This window comes from Heptranchias perlo, chromosome 17 (genome assembly GCF_035084215.1).
Source record: "Heptranchias perlo isolate sHepPer1 chromosome 17, sHepPer1.hap1, whole genome shotgun sequence".
Lineage (NCBI taxonomy): Eukaryota > Metazoa > Chordata > Chondrichthyes > Hexanchiformes > Hexanchidae > Heptranchias > Heptranchias perlo.
In genome coordinates, this window is record NC_090341.1 from 59,069,771 (window position 1) to 59,089,644 (window position 19,874).

The 19,874-nt window shown below is 50.3% G+C and overlaps 1 protein-coding gene across 1 annotated transcript in view; it reads right to left on the bottom strand.

Annotated features, from left to right (window-relative positions):
- Positions 1-19,874, bottom strand: part of LOC137334333 (plexin-D1-like) — a 231,883-nt gene that overhangs the window by 30,717 nt on the left and 181,292 nt on the right. The window contains 4 exon segments of the mRNA XM_067999033.1: positions 1,017-1,080; positions 9,116-9,219; positions 12,550-12,687; positions 12,690-12,705. Coding sequence (XP_067855134.1) covers positions 1,017-1,080; positions 9,116-9,219; positions 12,550-12,687; positions 12,690-12,705 — 322 coding nt within the window.

A 19,874-nucleotide genomic window follows, 5' to 3' on the forward strand; every position in this document is an offset into this window, starting at 1 on the left:
GACCGGTATTTCCCGGTTACCGTTCACAGACCGGTATTTACCCATTACCGTTCACAGACCGGTATTTACCCGTTACCATTCACGGACCGGTATTTCCCAGTTACCGTTCACAGACCGGTATTTACCCATTACCGTTCACAGACCGGTATTTACCCGTTACTGTTCACAGACCGGTATTTACCCATTACCGTTCACGGACCGGTATTTACCCATCACCGTTCATGGACCGGTATTTACCTGTTACCGTTCACAGACCGGTATTTACCCGTCACCGTTCACGGACCGGTATTTACCCGTTACCGTTCACGGACCGGTATTTACCTGTTACCGTTCACAGACCGGTATTTACCCGTCACCGTTCACAGACCGGTATTTACCCATTACCGTTCACGGACCGGTATTTACCCGTTACTGTTCACAGACCAGTATTTACCCATTACCGTTCACGGACCGGTATTTACCCGTTACTGTTCACAGACCAGTATTTACCCATTACCGTTCACGGACCAGTATTTACCCATTACCGTTCACGGACCGGTATTTACCCGTTACCGTTCACAGACCGGTATTTCCCAGTTACCGTTCACAGACCGGTATTTACCCGTCACCGTTCACAGACCGGTATTTACCCGTCACCGTTCACAGACCGGTATTTACCCGTCACCGTTCACGGACCGGTATTTACCCGTTAATGTTCACGGACCGGTATTTACCCGTTAACGTTCACGGACCGGTATTTACCCGTTAATGTTCACGGACCGGTATTTACCCGTTAACGTTCACGGACCGGTATTTACCCGTTAATGTTTACGGACCGGTATTTACCCGTTACCAGTATTTACCCGTTTCTGTTCACGGACCGGTATTTCCCAGTTACCGTTTACAGACCGGTATTTACCCGTTACCGTTCACAGACCGGTATTTACCCGTTACCGTTCACGGACCGGTATTTACCCACGTGTCCTATTGATTTGCCCGAGTCCCCGCCATGGCGTGCAGTGATCAGTCAGACCTACCTCGTCCCAGTGTCCCGTCCCACTTGTCTTTCAGGCTCATGGCTAATGAGGCTCCATCAGGGACCTAGAGAAAGTTCAGAGGTCAAACGTTAGTATTACCATGACTGTGACAGCCAGCATCGAACAATCACATGACTGACACTAACACAGCAGCCACCAATAGGACAGCGCTGACCTTTAACCTCCTCACCCAAATGAAAACATTTCTCCCACCTTCTCTCTTTCACACTTTCAACAACAACTTGCATTTGTTGCACCTTTAGAATCACGGAAAGGTTACAGCATGGAAGGAGGCCATTCGGCCCATCAAGTCCCCGCCGGCTCTTTGCAAGAGCAATCCAGCTCGTCCCATTCCTCCGCCCTATCCCTGTAGCCATGCATATAGTTCCTTTCAAGTACTTATCCAGTTCCCTTTTGAAGCCCATGATTGAATCTGCCTCCACCACCCCCCCGGGCAGTGCATTCCAGATCATAACCACTCGCTGTGTAAAAAGGTTTTCCCTCATGTCACCTTTGGTTCTTTTGCCAATCACCTTAAATCTATACCCTCTGGTTCTCGACCCTTCCGCCAATGGGAACAGTTTCTCTCTATCTACTCTGTCTGGACCCTTCATGATTTTGAATACCTTGATCAAATCTCCTCTCAACCTTCTCTGCTCTAAGGAGAACAACCCCAGCTTCTCCAGTCTATCCACGTAATTAAAGTCCCTCATCCCTGGAATCATTCTAGTAAATCTCTTCTGCACCCTCTCTAAGGCCTTCACATCTTTCCTAAAGTGCGATGCCCAGAACTGGACACAATTCTCCAGTTTACCCCCGTGAACAGTACACGGGGGTAAAGGTTCATCATGACTTCCTTGCTTTTGTACTCTGTGCCTCTATTTATAAAACCCAGGACCCCATATGCTTTCTTAACCACTTTCTCAACCTGTGCTGCCACCTTCAACAATTTGTGCACATATACCCCCGATCTCTCTGTTCCTGTACCCCTTTTAGAATTGTGCCCTCTAGTTTATATTGCCTCTCTTCATTCTTCCTACCGAAATGTATCATTTCGCATTTTTCTGGTTTAATTTCATCTGCCACGTGTCCGCCCATTCCACCAGCCTGTCTATATCCTCTTGAAGTCTATCACTATCCTCCTCACTGTTCACTACACTTACAAGTTTTGTGTCATCTTTAACATAATAAAACATCCCAAGGTGCTTCACAGGAGCATAATCAGACAAAGATTGACACCAAGCCAAAGAAGGAGATATTAGGACAGTTGGTCAAAGAGGTAAGTTTTAAGAAGCATCTTAAAACAGGAGAGAGGCGGAGAGGTTTAGGGAGGGAATTCCAGAGCTCAGGGCCTAGGCAGCTGAAGGCACGGCCCCAGTGGTGGGGCAAAGGAAGTGGAAGTTGCACAAGAGTCCTGCGTTGGAGGAACGCAGAGATCTCGGAGGGTTGTAGGGCAGGAGGGGGTTACAGAGATAGGGAGGGGGGAGGTCATGGAGGGATTTGAAAGCAAGGATGAGAATTTTAAAATCGAGGTGTTGCCGGACTGGGAGCCAATGTAGGTCAGTGAGCACAGGGGGTGATGGGAGAACAGGACTTGGTGCGAGTTAGGATACGGGCAGCAGAGTTTTGGATGAATTCAAGTTTATGGAGGGTGGAAGATGGGAGGCCGGAGCCAACAAAAGCATAGATGAGGGTTTCAGCAGCAGTGGGCTGAGGCAGGGGCGGAGACGGGCGATGGTACAGAGGGTGAAGTAGGCGGTCTTGGTGATGGAGCAGATATGGGGTCGGAAGCTCATCTCATGGTCAAATAGGATGCTGAGGATCAGCGTGAGACAGTAGCCAGAGAGAGGGATGGAATCAGTGTCGGGGGATGAAGAATATAGTTTCAGGCTTCCCAGTGTTTAATTGGAGGAAATTGTGCCTTATCCAGGACTGGATGTCGGAAAGCAGCGTGACAACACAGGCAGTGGCCTTACACATCCTTCCATCCAATCTCACGATGTTTTCTCCACACTTTCCATTGAAATCCTTTGTTATCTCCTGACACAACAGAGTCAGGGGTTTATTCAAGACATACGTTAATTGCAAAGAACAGAAATAAGGTAAAAAAGGCTGAATGTTGGGAATAGAGAGACAGACTAGTCAGTGTCTGAGAGACAGACTGGGCGATCAGTCAGTGTCTGAGAGACAGACTGGGGGATCTGTCAGTGTCTGAGAGACAGACTGGGGGATCAGACAGTGTCTGAGAGAGACAGACTGGGGGATCAGTCAGTGTCTGAGAGACAGACTGGGGGATCTGTCAGTGTCTGAGGGAGACAGACTGGGAGATCAGTCAGTGTCTGAGAGCGACAGACTGGGGGATCTGTCAGTGTCTGAGAGACAGACTGGGGGATCAGTCAGTGTCTGAGAGACAGACTGGGGGATCTGTCAGTGTCTGAGAGACAGACTGGGGGATCTGTCAGTGTCTGAGAGACAGACTGGGCGATCAATCAGTGTCTGAGAGACAGACTGGGGGATCTGTCAGTGTCTGAAAGACAGACTGGGGGATCAGTCAGCGTCTGACAGAGACAGACTGGTGATCAGTCAATGTTTGAGAGAGACAGACTGGGCGATCAGTCAGTGTCTGAGAGACAGACTGGGGGATCGGTCAGTGTCTGAGAGACAGACTGGGGGATCGGTCAGTGTCTGAGAGACAGACTGGGGGATCGGTCAGTGTCTGAGAGACAGACTGGGGGATCGGTCAGTGTCTGAGAGACAGACTGGGGGATCGGTCAGTGTCTGAGAGACAGACTGGGGGATCGGTCAGTGTCTGAGAGAGACAGACTGGGCGATCAGTCAGTGTCTGAGAGAGACAGACTGGGCGATCAGTCAGTGCCTGAGAGAGACAGACTGGGGCATCAGTCAATGTCTGAGAGACAGATTGGGCGATCAGTCGGTGTCTGAGAGACAGACTGGGGGATCGGTCAGTGTCTGAGAGGCAGACTGGGGGATCAGTCAGTGTCTGAGAGACAGACTGGGCGATCGGTCGGTGTCTGAGAGAGACAGACTGGGGGATCAGTCAGTGTCTGAGAGAGACAGACTGGGGGATCAGTCAGTGTCTGAGAGACAGACTGGGGGATCTGTCAGTGTCTGAGGGAGACAGACTGGGAGATCAGTCAGTGTCTGAGAGCGACAGACTGGGGGATCTGTCAGTGTCTGAGAGACAGACTGGGGGATCAGTCAGTGTCTGAGAGACAGACTGGGGGATCTGTCAGTGTCTGAGAGACAGACTGGGGGATCTGTCAGTGTCTGAGAGACAGACTGGGCGATCAATCAGTGTCTGAGAGACAGACTGGGGGATCTGTCAGTGTCTGAAAGACAGACTGGGGGATCAGTCAGTGTCTGACAGAGACAGACTGGTGATCAGTCAATGTTTGAGAGAGACAGACTGGGCGATCAGTCAGTGTCTGAGAGACAGACTGGGGGATCGGTCAGTGTCTGAGAGACAGACTGGGGGATCGGTCAGTGTCTGAGAGACAGACTGGGGGATCGGTCAGTGTCTGAGAGACAGACTGGGGGATCGGTCAGTGTCTGAGAGACAGACTGGGGGATCGGTCAGTGTCTGAGAGACAGACTGGGGGATCGGTCAGTGTCTGAGAGACAGACTGGGGGATCGGTCAGTGTCTGAGAGGCAGACTGGGGGATCAGTCAGTGTCTGAGAGACAGACTGGGCGATCGGTCGGTGTCTGAGAGACAGACTGGGGGATCAGTCAGTGTCTGAGAGACAGACTGGGGATCAGTCAGTGTCTGAGAGAGACAGACTGGGGGATCAGTCAGTGTCTGAGAGAGACAGACTGGGGGATCAGTCAGTGTCTGAGAGACAGACTGGGCGATCAGTCGGTGTCTGAGAGACAGACTGGGGATCAGTCAGTGTCTGAGAGAGACAGACTGGGGGATCAGTCAGTGTCTGAGAGAGACAGACTGGGGGATCAGTCAGTGTCTGAGAGACAGACTGGGCGATCAGTCGGTGTCTGAGAGAGACAGACTGGGGGATCAGTCAGTGTCTGAGAGAGACAGACTGGGGGATCAGTCAGTGTCTGAGAGACAGACTGGGCGATCAGTCGGTGTCTGAGAGACAGACTGGGCGATCAGTCGGTGTCTGAGAGACAGACTGGGCGATCAATCAGCGTCTGAGAGAGACAGACTGGGGGATCAGTCAGTGTCTGAGAGAGACAGACTGGGCGATAAAACAGAGTCTGAGAGAGACAGACTGGGGGGATCAGTCAGTGTCTGAGAGACAGACTGGGCGATCAATCAGTGTCTGAGAGAGACAGACTGGGGGATCAGACAGTGTCTGAGAGAGACAGACTGGGGGATCAGTCAGTGTCTGAGAGAGACAGACTGGGGGATCAGTCAGTGTCTGAAAGACAGACTCAGGGATCAGTCAGTGTCTGAGAGACAGACTGGGCGATCAGTCAGTGTCTGAGAGACAGACTGGGCGATCAGTCAGTGTCTGAGAGACAGACTGGGGGATCTGTCAGTGTCTGAGAGAGACAGACTGGGGGATCAGTCAGTGTCTGAGAGAGACAGACTGGGGGATCAGTCAGTGTCTGAGAGAGACAGACTGGGGGATCAGTCAGTGTCTGAGAGACAGACTGGGGGATCTGTCAGTGTCTGAGAGACAGATGGGGGATCTGTCAGTGTCTGAGAGACAGACTGGGGGATCAGTCAGTGTCTGAGAGACAGACTGGGGGATCTGTCAGTGTCTGAGAGACAGATGGGGGATCTGTCAGTGTCTGAGAGACAGACTGGGGGATCAGTGGGGGATCAGTCAGTGTCTGAGAGACAGACTGGGGGATCTGTCAGTGTCTGAGAGACAGATGGGGGATCTCGACGTGTCTGAGAGACAGTCTGGGGGATCAGTCAGTGTCTGAGAGACAGACTGGGGGATCTGTCAGTGTCTGAAAGACAGACTGGGGGATCAGTCAGTGTCTGAGAGAGACAGACTGGGCGATCAGTCAGTGTCTGAGAGAGACAGACTGGTGATCAGTCAATGTCTGAGAGAGACAGACTGGGGATCAGTCAATGTCTGAGAGAGACAGACTGGGGATCAGTCAGTGTCTGAGAGACAGACTGGGGGATCAGTCAGTGTCTGAGAGAGACAGACTGGGGGATCAGTCAGTGTCTGAGAGAGACAGACTGGGGGATCAAACAGAGTCTGAGAGAGACAGACTGGGGGGATCAGTCAGTGTCTGAGAGACAGACTGGGCGATCAATCAGTGTCTGAGAGAGACAGACTGGGGGATCAGACAGTGTCTGAGAGAGACAGACTGGGGGATCAGTCAGTGTCTGAGAGACAGACTGGGGGATCTGTCAGTGTCTGAGGGAGACAGACTGGGAGATCAGTCAGTGTCTGAGAGAGACAGACTGGGGGATCTGTCAGTGTCTGAGAGACAGACTGGGGGATCAGTCAGTGTCTGAGAGACAGACTGGGGGATCTGTCAGTGTCTGAGAGACAGACTGGGGGATCTGTCAGTGTCTGAGAGACAGACTGGGCGATCAATCAGTGTCTGAGAGACAGACTGGGGGATCTGTCAGTGTCTGAAAGACAGACTGGGGGATCAGTCAGTGTCTGACAGAGACAGACTGGTGATCAGTCAATGTTTGAGAGAGACAGACTGGGCGATCAGTCAGTGTCTGAGAGACAGACTGGGGGATCGGTCAGTGTCTGAGAGACAGACTGGGGGATCGGTCAGTGTCTGAGAGACCGACTGGGGGATCGGTCAGTGTCTGAGAGACAGACTGGGGGATCGGTCAGTGTCTGAGAGACAGACTGGGGGATCGGTCAGTGTCTGAGAGAGACAGACTGGGCGATCAGTCAGTGTCTGAGAGAGACAGACTGGGCGATCAGTCAGTGCCTGAGAGAGACAGACTGGGGCATCAGTCAATGTCTGAGAGACAGATTGGGCGATCAGTCGGTGTCTGAGAGACAGACTGGGGGATCGGTCAGTGTCTGAGAGGCAGACTGGGGGATCAGTCAGTGTCTGAGAGACAGACTGGGCGATCGGTCGGTGTCTGAGAGACAGACTGGGGGATCAGTCAGTGTCTGAGAGACAGACTGGGGATCAGTCAGTGTCTGAGAGAGACAGACTGGGGGATCAGTCAGTGTCTGAGAGACAGACTGGGGGATCAGTCAGTGTCTGAGAGAGACAGACTGGGGGATCAGACAGTGTCTGAGAGAGACAGACTGGGGGATCAGTCAGTGTCTGAGAGACAGACTGGGCGATCAGTCGGTGTCTGAGAGAGACAGACTGGGGGATCAGTCAGTGTCTGAGAGAGACAGACTGGGGGATCAGTCAGTGTCTGAGAGACAGACTGGGCGATCAGTCGGTGTCTGAGAGACAGACTGGGCGATCAGTCGGTGTCTGAGAGACAGACTGGGCGATCAATCAGCGTCTGAGAGAGACAGACTGGGGGATCAGTCAGTGTCTGAGAGAGACAGACTGGGCGATCAAACAGAGTCTGAGAGAGACAGACTGGGGGGATCAGTCAGTGTCTGAGAGACAGACTGGGCGATCAATCAGTGTCTGAGAGAGACAGACTGGGGGATCAGACAGTGTCTGAGAGAGACAGACTGGGGGATCAGTCAGTGTCTGAGAGAGACAGACTGGGGGATCAGTCAGTGTCTGAAAGACAGACTCAGGGATCAGTCAGTGTCTGAGAGACAGACTGGGTGATCAGTCAGTGTCTGAGAGACAGACTGGGCGATCAGTCAGTGTCTGAGAGACAGACTGGGGGATCTGTCAGTGTCTGAGAGAGACAGACTGGGGGATCAGTCAGTGTCTGAGAGAGACAGACTGGGGGATCAGTCAGTGTCTGAGAGAGACAGACTGGGGGATCAGTCAGTGTCTGAGAGACAGACTGGGGGATCTGTCAGTGTCTGAGAGACAGATGAGGGATCTGTCAGTGTCTGAGAGACAGACTGGGGGATCAGTCAGTGTCTGAGAGACAGACTGGGGGATCTGTCAGTGTCTGAGAGACAGATGGGGGATCTGTCAGTGTCTGAGAGACAGACTGGGGGATCAGTCAGTGTCTGAGAGACAGACTGGGGGATCTGTCAGTGTCTGAGAGACAGATGGGGGATCTGTCAGTGTCTGAGAGACAGTCTGGGGGATCAGTCAGTGTCTGAGAGACAGACTGGGGGATCTGTCAGTGTCTGAAAGACAGACTGGGGGATCAGTCAGTGTCTGAGAGAGACAGACTGGGCGATCAGTCAGTGTCTGAGAGAGACAGACTGGTGATCAGTCAGTGTCTGAGAGAGACAGACTGGCGATTAGTCAGTATGAGAGAGACAAACTGGGGATCAGTCAGTGTCTGAGAGACAGACTGGGGGATGTGTCAGTGCCTGAGAGACAGACTGGGCGATCAGTCAGTGTCTGAGAGACAGACTGGGCGATCAGTCAGTGTCTGAGAGAGACAGACTGGGGGATCAGTCAGTGTCTGAGAGACAGACTGGGGGATCAGTCAGTGTCTGAAAGACAGACTGGGGGGATCAGTCAGTGTCTGAGAGACAGACTGGGCGATCAGTCAGTGTCTGAGAGACAGACTGGGGGATCAGTCAGTGTCTGAGAGACAGACTGGGCGATCGGTCGGTGTCTGAGAGACAGACTGGGGGATCGGTCAGTGTCTGAGAGAGACAGACTGGGGGATCAGTCAGTGTCTGAGAGACAGACTGGGGGATCTGTCAGTGTCTGAGAGACAGACTGGGGGATCTGTCAATGTCTGTAAGAGACAGACTGGGGGATCAGTCATTGTCTGACAGACAGACTGGGGGATCTGCCAGTGTCTGAGAGACAGGCTGGGGGATCAGTCAGTGTCTGAGAGACAGATGGGGGATCTGTCAGTGTCTGAGAGACAGACTGGGGGATCGGTCAGTGTCTGAGAGAGACAGACTGGGGGATCAGGCTTGTGCGTGATGTTCTATAACCTGTCAACACTCAGTCCTGCTTGAATAATGGCCACTTGGGCAAGGCAGTTAATGATCTGTACTCCTGCTAATATCAGCATCTCCCGGGGTGGGGGCAAGGACTGGGCCAAGGACTCTAATTCCTGCTCCTCACCTTGCAGTGGGCCATGGTATTGAGCTTCTTTCGACCATCCTCGACCAGGGAGGTGTTGTCCAGGTCTCGCAGTATGCGGCTGTCACTACTTGACGCAAACCACTCTACCAATAGGAAGAGGAAATCTGTCAGACTGAACTTCAACCTCAAGTGTTACACACACCATTGGTGGGACATCACCCAGCCTCACACACCATTGGTGGGACCTCACCCAGCCTCACACACCATTGGTGGGACATCACCCAGCCTCACACACCATTGGTGGGACATCACCCAGCCTCACACACCATTGGTGGGACCTCACCCAGCCTCACACACCATTGGTGGGACATCACCCAGCCTCACACACCATTGGTGGGACCTCACCCAGCCTCACACACCATTGGTGGGACATCACCCAGCCTCACACACCATTGGTGGGACATCACCCAGCCTCACACACCATTGGTGGGACCTCACCCAGCCTCACACACCATTGGTGGGACATCACCCAGTCTCACACACCATTGGTGGGACATCACCCAGCCTCACACACCATTGGTGGGTCATCACCCAGTCTCACACACCATTGGTGGGACCTCACCCAGTCTCACACACCATTGGTGGGACCTCACCCAGTCTCACACACCATTGGTGGGACATCACCCAGCCTCACACACCATTGGTGGGACATCACCCAGCCTCACACACCATTGGTGGGACATCACCCAGCCTCACACACCATTGGTGGGACATCACCCAGCCTCACACACCATTGGTGGGACCTCACCCAGTCTCACACACCATTGGTGGGACCTCACCCAGTCTCACACACCATTGGTGGGACATCACCCAGTCTCACACACCATTGGTGGGACATCACCCAGCCTCACACACCATTGGTGGGTCATCACCCAGTCTCACACACCATTGGTGGGACATCACCCAGCCTCACACACCATTGGTGGGACCTCACCCAGTCTCACACACCATTGGTGGGACCTCACCCAGTCTCACACACCATTGGTGGGACCTCACCCAGTCTCACACACCATTGGTGGGACATCACCCAGTCTCACACACCATTGGTGGGACATCACCCAGTCTCACACACCATTGGTGGGACATCACCCAGCCTCACACACCATTGGTGGGACATCACCCAGCCTCACACACCATTGGTGGGACCTCACCCAGCCTCACACACCATTGGTGGGACCTCACCCAGCCTCACACACCATTGGTGGGACATCACCCAGTCTCACACACCATTGGTGGGACATCACCCAGCCTCACACACCATTGGTGGGACATCACCCAGCCTCACACACCATTGGTGGGACATCACCCAGCCTCACACACCATTGGTGGGACATCACCCAGCCTCACACACCATTGCGTGTTTTGAAGTCCCACCAGCTGATGTTTGTAGCAAATTCTATTTAATTTCAAGCAATAGTCGGCACCCTGTATCAATAACAAGTACTGTACATGGAGTAACAAGCAGCAGTTCACGTCTGTTCGACCCTCTACAGCTCTTGTATCTCTGGGTCCTGGGTCTCACACACTGTCCTGGTGCTGGGCCCTGGGCCTGGGTCTCACACACTGTCCTGGTGCTGGGCCTGGGCCGGGGTCTCACACACTGTCCTGGTGCTGGGCCCTGGGCCCTGGGCCGGGGTCTCACAAACTGTCCCGGTGCTGGGCCCTGGGCCTGGGTCTCACACACTGTCCTGGTGCTGCGCCCTGGGCCTGGGTCTCACACACTGTACTGGTGCTGGGCCCTGGGCCTGGGTCTCACACACTGTACTGGTGCTGGGCCCTGGGCCCTGGGCCTGGGTCTCACACACTGTCCTGGTGCTGGGCCCTGGGCCTGGGCCTGGGTCTCACACACTGTACTGGTGCTGGGCCCTGGGCCTGGGTCTCACACACTGTACTGGTGCTGGGCCCTGGGCCTGGGTCTCACACACTGTCCTGGTGCTGGGCCCTGGGCCTGGGTCTCACACACTGTCCTGGTGCTGGGCCCTGGGCCCTGGGCCGGGGTCTCACACACTGTCCTGGTGCTGGGCCCTGGGCCCTGGGCCGGGGTCTCACACACTGTACTGGTGCTGGGCCCTGGGCCGGGGTCTCACACACTGTCCTGGTGCTGGGCCCTGGGCCCTGGGCCTGGGTCTCACACACTGTCCTGGTGCTGGGCCCTGGGCCCTGGGCCGGGGTCTCACACACTGTCCTGGTGCTGGGCCCTGGGCCTGGGCCTGGGTCTCACACACTGTCCTGGTGCTGGGCCTTGGGCCCTGGGCCGGGGTCTCACACACTGTCCTGGTGCTGGGCCCTGGGCCGGGGTCTCACACACTGTCCTGGTGCTGGGCCCTGGGCCGGGGTCTCACACACTGTCCTGGTGCTGGGCCCTGGGCCCTGGGCCGGGGTCTCACACACTGTCCTGGTGCTGGGCCCTGGGCCGGGGTCTCACACACTGTCCTGGTGCTGGGCCCTGGGCCTGGGTCTCACACACTGTCCTGGTGCTGGGCCCTGGGCCCTGGGCCGGGGTCTCACACACTGTCCTGGTGCTGGGCCCTGGGCCCTGGGCCGGGGTCTCACACACTGTCCTGGTGCTGGGCCCTGGGCCGGGGTCTCACACACTGTCCTGGTGCTGGGCCCTGGGTCTGGGTCTCACACACTGTCCTGGTGCTGGGCCCTGGGCCCTGGGCCAGGGTCTCACACACTGTCCTGGTGCTGGGCCCTGGGCCGGGGTCTCACACACTGTCCTGGTGCTGGGCCCTGGGCCAGGGTCTCACACACTGTCCTGGTGCTGGGCCCTGGGCCAGGGTCTCACACACTGTCCTGGTGCTGGGCCCTGGGCCGGGGTCTCACACACTGTCCTGGTGCTGGGCCCTGGGCCCTGGGCCGGGGTCTCACACACTGTCCTGGTGCTGGGCCCTGGGCCGGGGTCTCACACACTGTCCTGGTGCTGGGCCTGGGCCGGGGTCTCACACACTGTCCTGGTGCTGGGCCCTGGGCCGGGGTCTCACACACTGTCCTGGTGCTGGGCCCTGGGCCGGGGTCTCACACACTGTCCTGGTGCTGGGCCCTGGGCCGGGGTCTCACACACTGTCCTGGTGCTGGGCCCTGGGCCGGGGTCTCACACACTGTCCTGGTGCTGGGCCCTGGGCCGGGGTCTCACACACTGTCCTGGTGCTGGGCCCTGGGCCTGGGCCGGGGTCTCACACACTGTCCTGGTGCTGGGCCCTGGGCCGGGGTCTCACACACTGTCCTGGTGCTGGGCCCTGGGCCCTGGGCCGGGGTCTCACACACCCTGTGTTCGGATTGGTGCGGAGTGGGGGGGCGCCTGTGATTTCACAGAACTGAGGGCCGAGGAAATGATCTTGTGATGGGGAGAGATAACATTTTCGCCCTGTCCCACTTTATTTAACGAAATATACGCAGGATAAATGACTTACCCAGGTCCACATCTTCCACTCTGGGCCACTGGGAGAAAGGCACATTCTTGTAAAACCCTTCCAGAATCTTCTCCTTGACTTGGCTGATGGAGTCGCTGTCCATGACTCGGACTGTGATGGAGTCCATGCCGCACCCTTGAAGGACACGTTGAGGTTCTGTTGGAGTGGAGGGCGAGAGAGTTTCCACACATTTTATATTCACTGCCTTTCTGCCAGCGGAGGGGGTGGGGGAGTGGGAGCATCAGAGTGTCAGAGAGGATTGTGAGGCGATATCAGGCTTTCAGCCCTGGGTCCTGCCCAGGCTGATGGAATGACCGATCCATTGGACCAGTTAGAGGTGGCTAGTCCTTGGATCATGCACAGGATTTCGATTCTGAGGCGGGAGGATAGAGTCTGACAGAAAATGTTAGAATCATAGAATGAAACAGGAGGAGGCCATTCGGTCCATCGTGCCTGTACTGGCTCTTTGAAAGAGCTATCCATTTAGTCCCACTCCCCTGCCCTTTCCCATAGCCCTGAAAATATTCAAGTATTTAGCCAATTCCTTCTTGAAAGTTACTTTTGAATCTGCTTCCACCGCCCTTTCAGGCAGTGAATTCCAGATCAGAACTACTTGGATTTGGTGTACTTTGCTGCATTTTTAATAATTTCTGGTGTGTACTTTTCACAGGAGAGAATATATCCCATGGAGCAGGACTGAAATTTAAGAGTGAAGCAGGTGCATTGTAATAATCTATTAACCAATTAATAGACTATTTTCTTACAAAACAATGGATAAGGCTTATGAGCAGGCCATAGACTGGGTCGAGGAGCAAGTTCGAAATAAAAACATGAAAAGGAGAGAGTTGGTTAAAGGACCCTTATGTGGGCAGCAAACATGTGGGCAATTAAGAGTGAGGGACATATTAAACAATTAAAAGGGGAAAATAGCAAGCAGTTCGAGGAAATTAAGGAACAGTCAGACGAAAATTAGAGTTTGAAAGAACGTCTGACTGATGCCTTGACGATGCTGGAGAGTTCCCAGTTAGTGGCTAAGATTGTGACTGCACAGGGACTACAGAGTCAGAAAATATTACAAGGGAGAGGTAGACTTACAGAGAAAAATGGGAGACTAGAGTTGGGACTTGCCGACTGTAGAGGGGCTTTAAGGGAGATGAGATGTAAATTGGGTAGACCACACACGGTGTGAGTTAGTGATTCAGGAGTTACGCGGCAAATCGAGCCAACAAGCAGCTGTGGTGGCAGCTGTAACACGAGGTCGTAACGACAGGTGTTTCTGATGTCAGAAAATGAGTCACTACGCCGTAGATTGCCGGCAGAGAAATAATGAGGGAAATTGGACCGTGACTCCCCAAAAACTGGGAGGGTTGAACAAAAATTAGATAAATTAAAAACCCACCTGACTACCCAACAACAGAAACATACATGATACCAAGATGAGTTGAGAGTTAAGAGAGATAGTACACGTACAATGAGCCAAGTGGGTGGTGATGGAGACGGGGGAGACGGGGGAGGGCGGGCAGAGGAGGCTGTGATCAATCACTCCCCAGACAACACAACGACACAAGGAGCCAATGAGGGGAATAATGTAGATTGTGAAGGTTCAGATGAAGACTGCGAAATGGAAGTCGCAGAAGTCAAAAAATCATTTAAGCAAATCCAAAGTCAGTTACAGAGTAAAAGACCAGAAGGGAGAGGGCAGTGGCAGAGGTTCGAGAGATTGAACCGAGGAAGAGACTGGATCGACTGCTGGTTCCCCACTCCCCCCACTCCATTCACTCCCCCCACTCCATTCACTCCATTCACTCCCCCCACTCCATTCACTCCACCCCCACGCCATTCACTACAAACCCCCCTCTCCATTCACCACTCCCCCCTCTCCATTCACCACACCCCCCTCTCCATTCACCACCCCCCCCTCTCCATTCACTCCCCCCAATCCATTCACTCCCCCCACTCCATTCACTACCCCCCCTCTCCATTCACTCCCCCCCCTCCATTCACCACTCCCCCCTCTCCATTCACTACACCCCCCTCTCCATTCACTACCCCCCTCCATTCACTACCCCCCCTCTCCATTCACTACCCCCCCCTCCATTCACCACTCCCCCCTCTCCATTCACTACACCCCCCTCTCCATTCACTACCCCCCCTCTCCATTCACTACCCCCCTCCATTCACTACCCCCCCTCTCCATTCACTACACCCCCCTCTCCATTCACTACCCCCCTCCATTCACTACACCCCCTCTCCATTCACTACCCCCCTCCATTCACTACCCCCCCTCTCCATTCACTACCCCCACTCTCCATTCACTACCCCCCTCCATTCACTACCCCCCTCTCCATTCACCACTCCCCCCTCTCCATTCACTACCACCCCTCTCCATTCACTCCCCCCCTCTCCATTCACTACCCCCCCCTCTCCATTCACCACTCCCCCCTCCATTCACCACTCCCCCCTCTCCATTCACTACCACCCCTCTCCATTCACTACCACCCCTCTCCATTCACTACCCCCCTCCATTCACTACCCACCCCTCTCCATTCACTACCACCCCTCTCCATTCACTACCACCCCTCTCCATTCACTACCCACCCCTCTCCATTCACTACCCCCCCCTCTCCATTCACTACCCCCCCCTCTCCATTCACTACCCCCCCCTCTCCATTCACTACCCCCCCTCTCCATTCACCACTCCCCCATCTCCATTCACTCCCCCACTCTCCATTCACCACTCCCCCCTCTCCATTCACCACTCCCCCCTCTCCATTCACCACTCCCCCCTCTCCATTCACTTCACCCCCCCTCTCCATTCACTTCACCCCCCCTCTCCATTCACTCCCCCCCTAGTGATAGATAATATAATGGGGGTAGAGAGTGATAGATAATATAATGGGGTAGAGAGTGATGGATAATATAATGGGGTAGAGAGTGATAGATAATATAATGGGGGTAGAGAGTGAAAGATAATATAATGGGGATAGAGAGTGATAGATAATATAATGGGGGTAGAGAGTGATAGATAATATAATGGGGTAGAGAGTGATAGATAATATAATGGGGGTAGAGAGTGATAGATAATATAATGGGGGTAGAGAGTGAAAGATAATATAATGGGGATAGAGAGTGATAGATAATATAATGGGGGTAGAGAGTGATAGATAATATAATGGGGGAGAGAGTGATAGATAATATAATGGGGTAGAGAGTGATAGATAATATAATGGGGGTAGAGAGTGATAGATAATATAATGGGGGTAGAGAGTGAAAGATAATATAATGGGGGAGAGAGTGATAGATAATATAATGGGGGTAGAGAGTGATAGATAATATAATGGGGGTAGAGAGTGAAAGATAATATAATGGGGGAGAGAGTGATAGATAATATAATGGGGGTAGAGAGTGATAGATAATATAATGGGGGAGAGAGTGATAGATAATATAATGGGGGTAGAGAGTGATAGATAATATAATGGGGTAGAGAGTGATAGATAATATAATGGGGACAGAGAGTGATAGATAATATAATGGGGGAGAGAGTGATAGATAATATAATGGGGGTAGAGAGTGATAGATAATATAATGGGGTAGAGAGTGATAGATAATATAATGGGGATAGAGAGTGATAGATAATATAATGGGGGTAGAGAGTGATAGATAATATAATGGGGGTAGAGAGTGATAGATAATATAATGGGGGAGAGAGTTTAGATAATATAATGGGGGAGAGAGTGATAGATAATATAATGGGGGTAGAGAGTGATAGATAATATAATGGGGGAGAGAGTGATAGATAATATAATGGGGGGTAGAGAGTGATAGATAATATAATGGGGTAGAGAGTGATAGATAATATAATGGGGACAGAGAGTGATAGATAATATAATGGGGGTAGAGAGTGATAGATAATATAATGGGGGAGAGAGTGATAGATAATATAATGGGGGAAGAGAGTGATAGATAATATAATGGGGGTAGAGAGTGATAGATAATATAATGGGGGAGAGAGTGATAGATAATATAATGGGGGAGAGAGTGATAGATAATATAATGGGGGTAGAGAGTGATAGATAATATAATGGGGGAAGAGAGTGATAGATAATATAATGGGGTAGAGAGTGATAGATAATATAATGGGGGTAGAGAGTGATAGATAATATAATGGGGGAGAGAGTGATAGATAATATAATGGGGGTAGAGAGTGATAGATAATATAATGGGGGTAGAGAGTGATAGATAATATAATGGGGGTAGAGAGTGATAGATAATATAATGGGGGTAGAGAGTGATAGATAATATAATGGGGGAAGAGAGTGATAGATAATATAATGGGGGTAGAGAGTGATAGATAATATAATGGGGGTAGAGAGTGATAGATAATATAATGGGGAGAGAGTGATAGATAATATAATGGGGGTAGAGAGTGATAGATAATATAATGGGGGTAGAGAGTGATAGATAATATAATGGGGGTAGAGAGTGATAGATAATATAATGGGGGTAGAGAGTGATAGATAATATAATGGGGGTAGAGAGTGATAGATAATATAATGGGGGAGAGAGTGATAGATAATATAATGGGGGTAGAGAGTGATAGATAATATAATGGGGGAGAGAGTGATAGATAATATAATGGGGGTAGAGAGTGATAGATAATATAATGGGGGTAGAGAGTGATAGATAATATAATGGGGAAGAGAGTGATAGATAATATAATGGGGGTAGAGAGTGATAGATAATATAATGGGGTAGAGAGTGATAGATAATATAATGGGGACAGAGAGTGATAGATAATATAATGGGGGTAGAGAGTGATAGATAATATAATGGGGAAGAGAGTGATAGATAATATAATGGGGTAGAGAGTGATAGATAATATAATGGGGGAGAGAGTGATAGATAATATAATGGGGACAGAGAGTGATAGATAATATAATGGGGGTAGAGAGTGATAGATAATATAATGGGGGAAGAGAGTGATAGATAATATAATGGGGGTAGAGAGTGATAGATAATATAATGGGGATAGAGAGTGATAGATAATATAATGGGGGAGAGAGTGATAGATAATATAATGGGGGACAGAGAGTGATAGATAATATAATGGGGGTAGAGAGTGATAGATAATATAATGGGGGAGAGAGTGATAGATAATATAATGGGGTAGAGAGTGATAGATAATATAATGGGGGTAGAGAGTGATAGATAATATAATGGGGGTAGAGAGTGATAGATAATATAATGGGGGTAGAGAGTGATGGATAATATAATGGGGGAGAGAGTGATAGATAATATAATGGGGGTAGAGAGTGATAGATAATATAATGGGGATAGAGAGTGATGGATAATATAATGGGGATAGAGAGTGATAGATAATATAATGGGGGTAGAGAGTGATAGGATAATATAATGGGGGAAGAGAGTGATAGATAATATAATGGGGGTAGAGAGTGATAGATAATATAATGGGGGTAGAGAGTGATAGATAATATAATGGGGATAGAGAGTGATAGATAATATAATGGGGATAGAGAGTGATAGATAATATAATGGGGATAGAGAGTGATGGATAATATAATGGGGGAGAGAGTGATAGATAATATAATGGGGGTAGAGAGTGATAGATAATATAATGGGGGTAGAGAGTGATAGATAATATAATGGGGGAAGAGAGTGATAGATAATATAATGGGGGTAGAGAGTGATGGATAATATAATGGGGGTAGAGAGTGATAGATAATATAATGGGGATAGAGAGTGATAGATAATATAATGGGGATAGAGAGTGATGGATAATATAATGGGGATAGAGAGTGATAGATAATATAATGGGGGTAGAGAGTGATGGATAATATAATGGGGGAGAGAGTGATAGATAATATAATGGGGGTAGAGAGTGATAGATAATATAATGGGGGTAGAGAGTGATAGATAAAATAATGGGGGTAGAGAGTGATGGATAATATAATGGGGATAGAGAGTGATGGATAATATAATGGGGATAGAGAGTGATAGATAATATAATGGGGGTTGAGAGTGATGGATAATATAATGGGGGAAGAGAGTGATAGATAATATAATGGGGGTAGAGAGTGATAGATAATATAATGGGGGTAGAGAGTGATAGATAATATAATGGGGACAGAGTGATAGATAATATAATGGGGTAGAGAGTGATAGATAATATAATGGGGGTAGAGAGTGATGGATAATATAATGGGGGTAGAGAGTGATAGATAATATAATGGGGATAGAGAGTGATAGATAATATAATGGGGGAGAGAGTGATAGATAATATAATGGGGGTAGAGAGTGATAGATAATATAATGGGGGTAGAGAGTGATAGATAATATAATGGGGGTAGAGAGTGATAGATAATATAATGGGGATAGAGAGTGATGGATAATATAATGGGGGTAGAGAGTGATAGATAATATAATGGGGATAGAGAGTGATAGATAATATAATGGGGGAGAGAGTGATAGATAATATAATGGGGGTAGAGAGTGATAGATAATATAATGGGGGTAGAGAGTGATAGATAATATAATGGGGAGAGAGTGATAGATAATATAATGGGGGTAGAGAGTGATAGATAATATAATGGGGGGAGAGAGTGATAGATAATATAATGGGGGAGAGAGTGATAGATAATATAATGGGGGTAGAGAGTGATAGATAATATAATGGGGTAGAGAGTGATAGATAATATAATGGGGGTAGAGAGTGATAGATAATATAATGGGGGAGAGAGTGATAGATAATATAATGGGGGAGAGAGTGATAGATAATATAATGGGGGAGAGAGTGATAGATAATATAATGGGGGTAGAGAGTGATAGATAATATAATGGGGTAGAGAGTGATAGATAATATAATGGGGGAGAGAGTGATAGATAATATAATGGGGATAGAGAGTGATAGATAATATATAATGGGGGAGAGAGTGATAGATAATATAATGGGGGTAGAGAGTGATAGATAATATAATGGGGGAGAGAGTGATAGATAATATATGGGGGAGAGAGTGATAGATAATATAATGGGGATAGAGAGTGATAGATAATATAATGGGGGAGAGAGTGATAGATAATATAATGGGGGAGAGAGTGATAGATAATATAATGGGGGTAGAGAGTGATAGATAATATAATGGGGTAGAGAGTGATAGATAATATAATGGGGGTAGAGAGTGATAGATAATATAATGGGGGAGAGAGTGATAGATAATATAATGGGGGAGAGAGTGATAGATAATATATGGGGGAGAGAGTGATAGATAATATAATGGGGGAGAGAGTGATAGATAATATAATGGGGG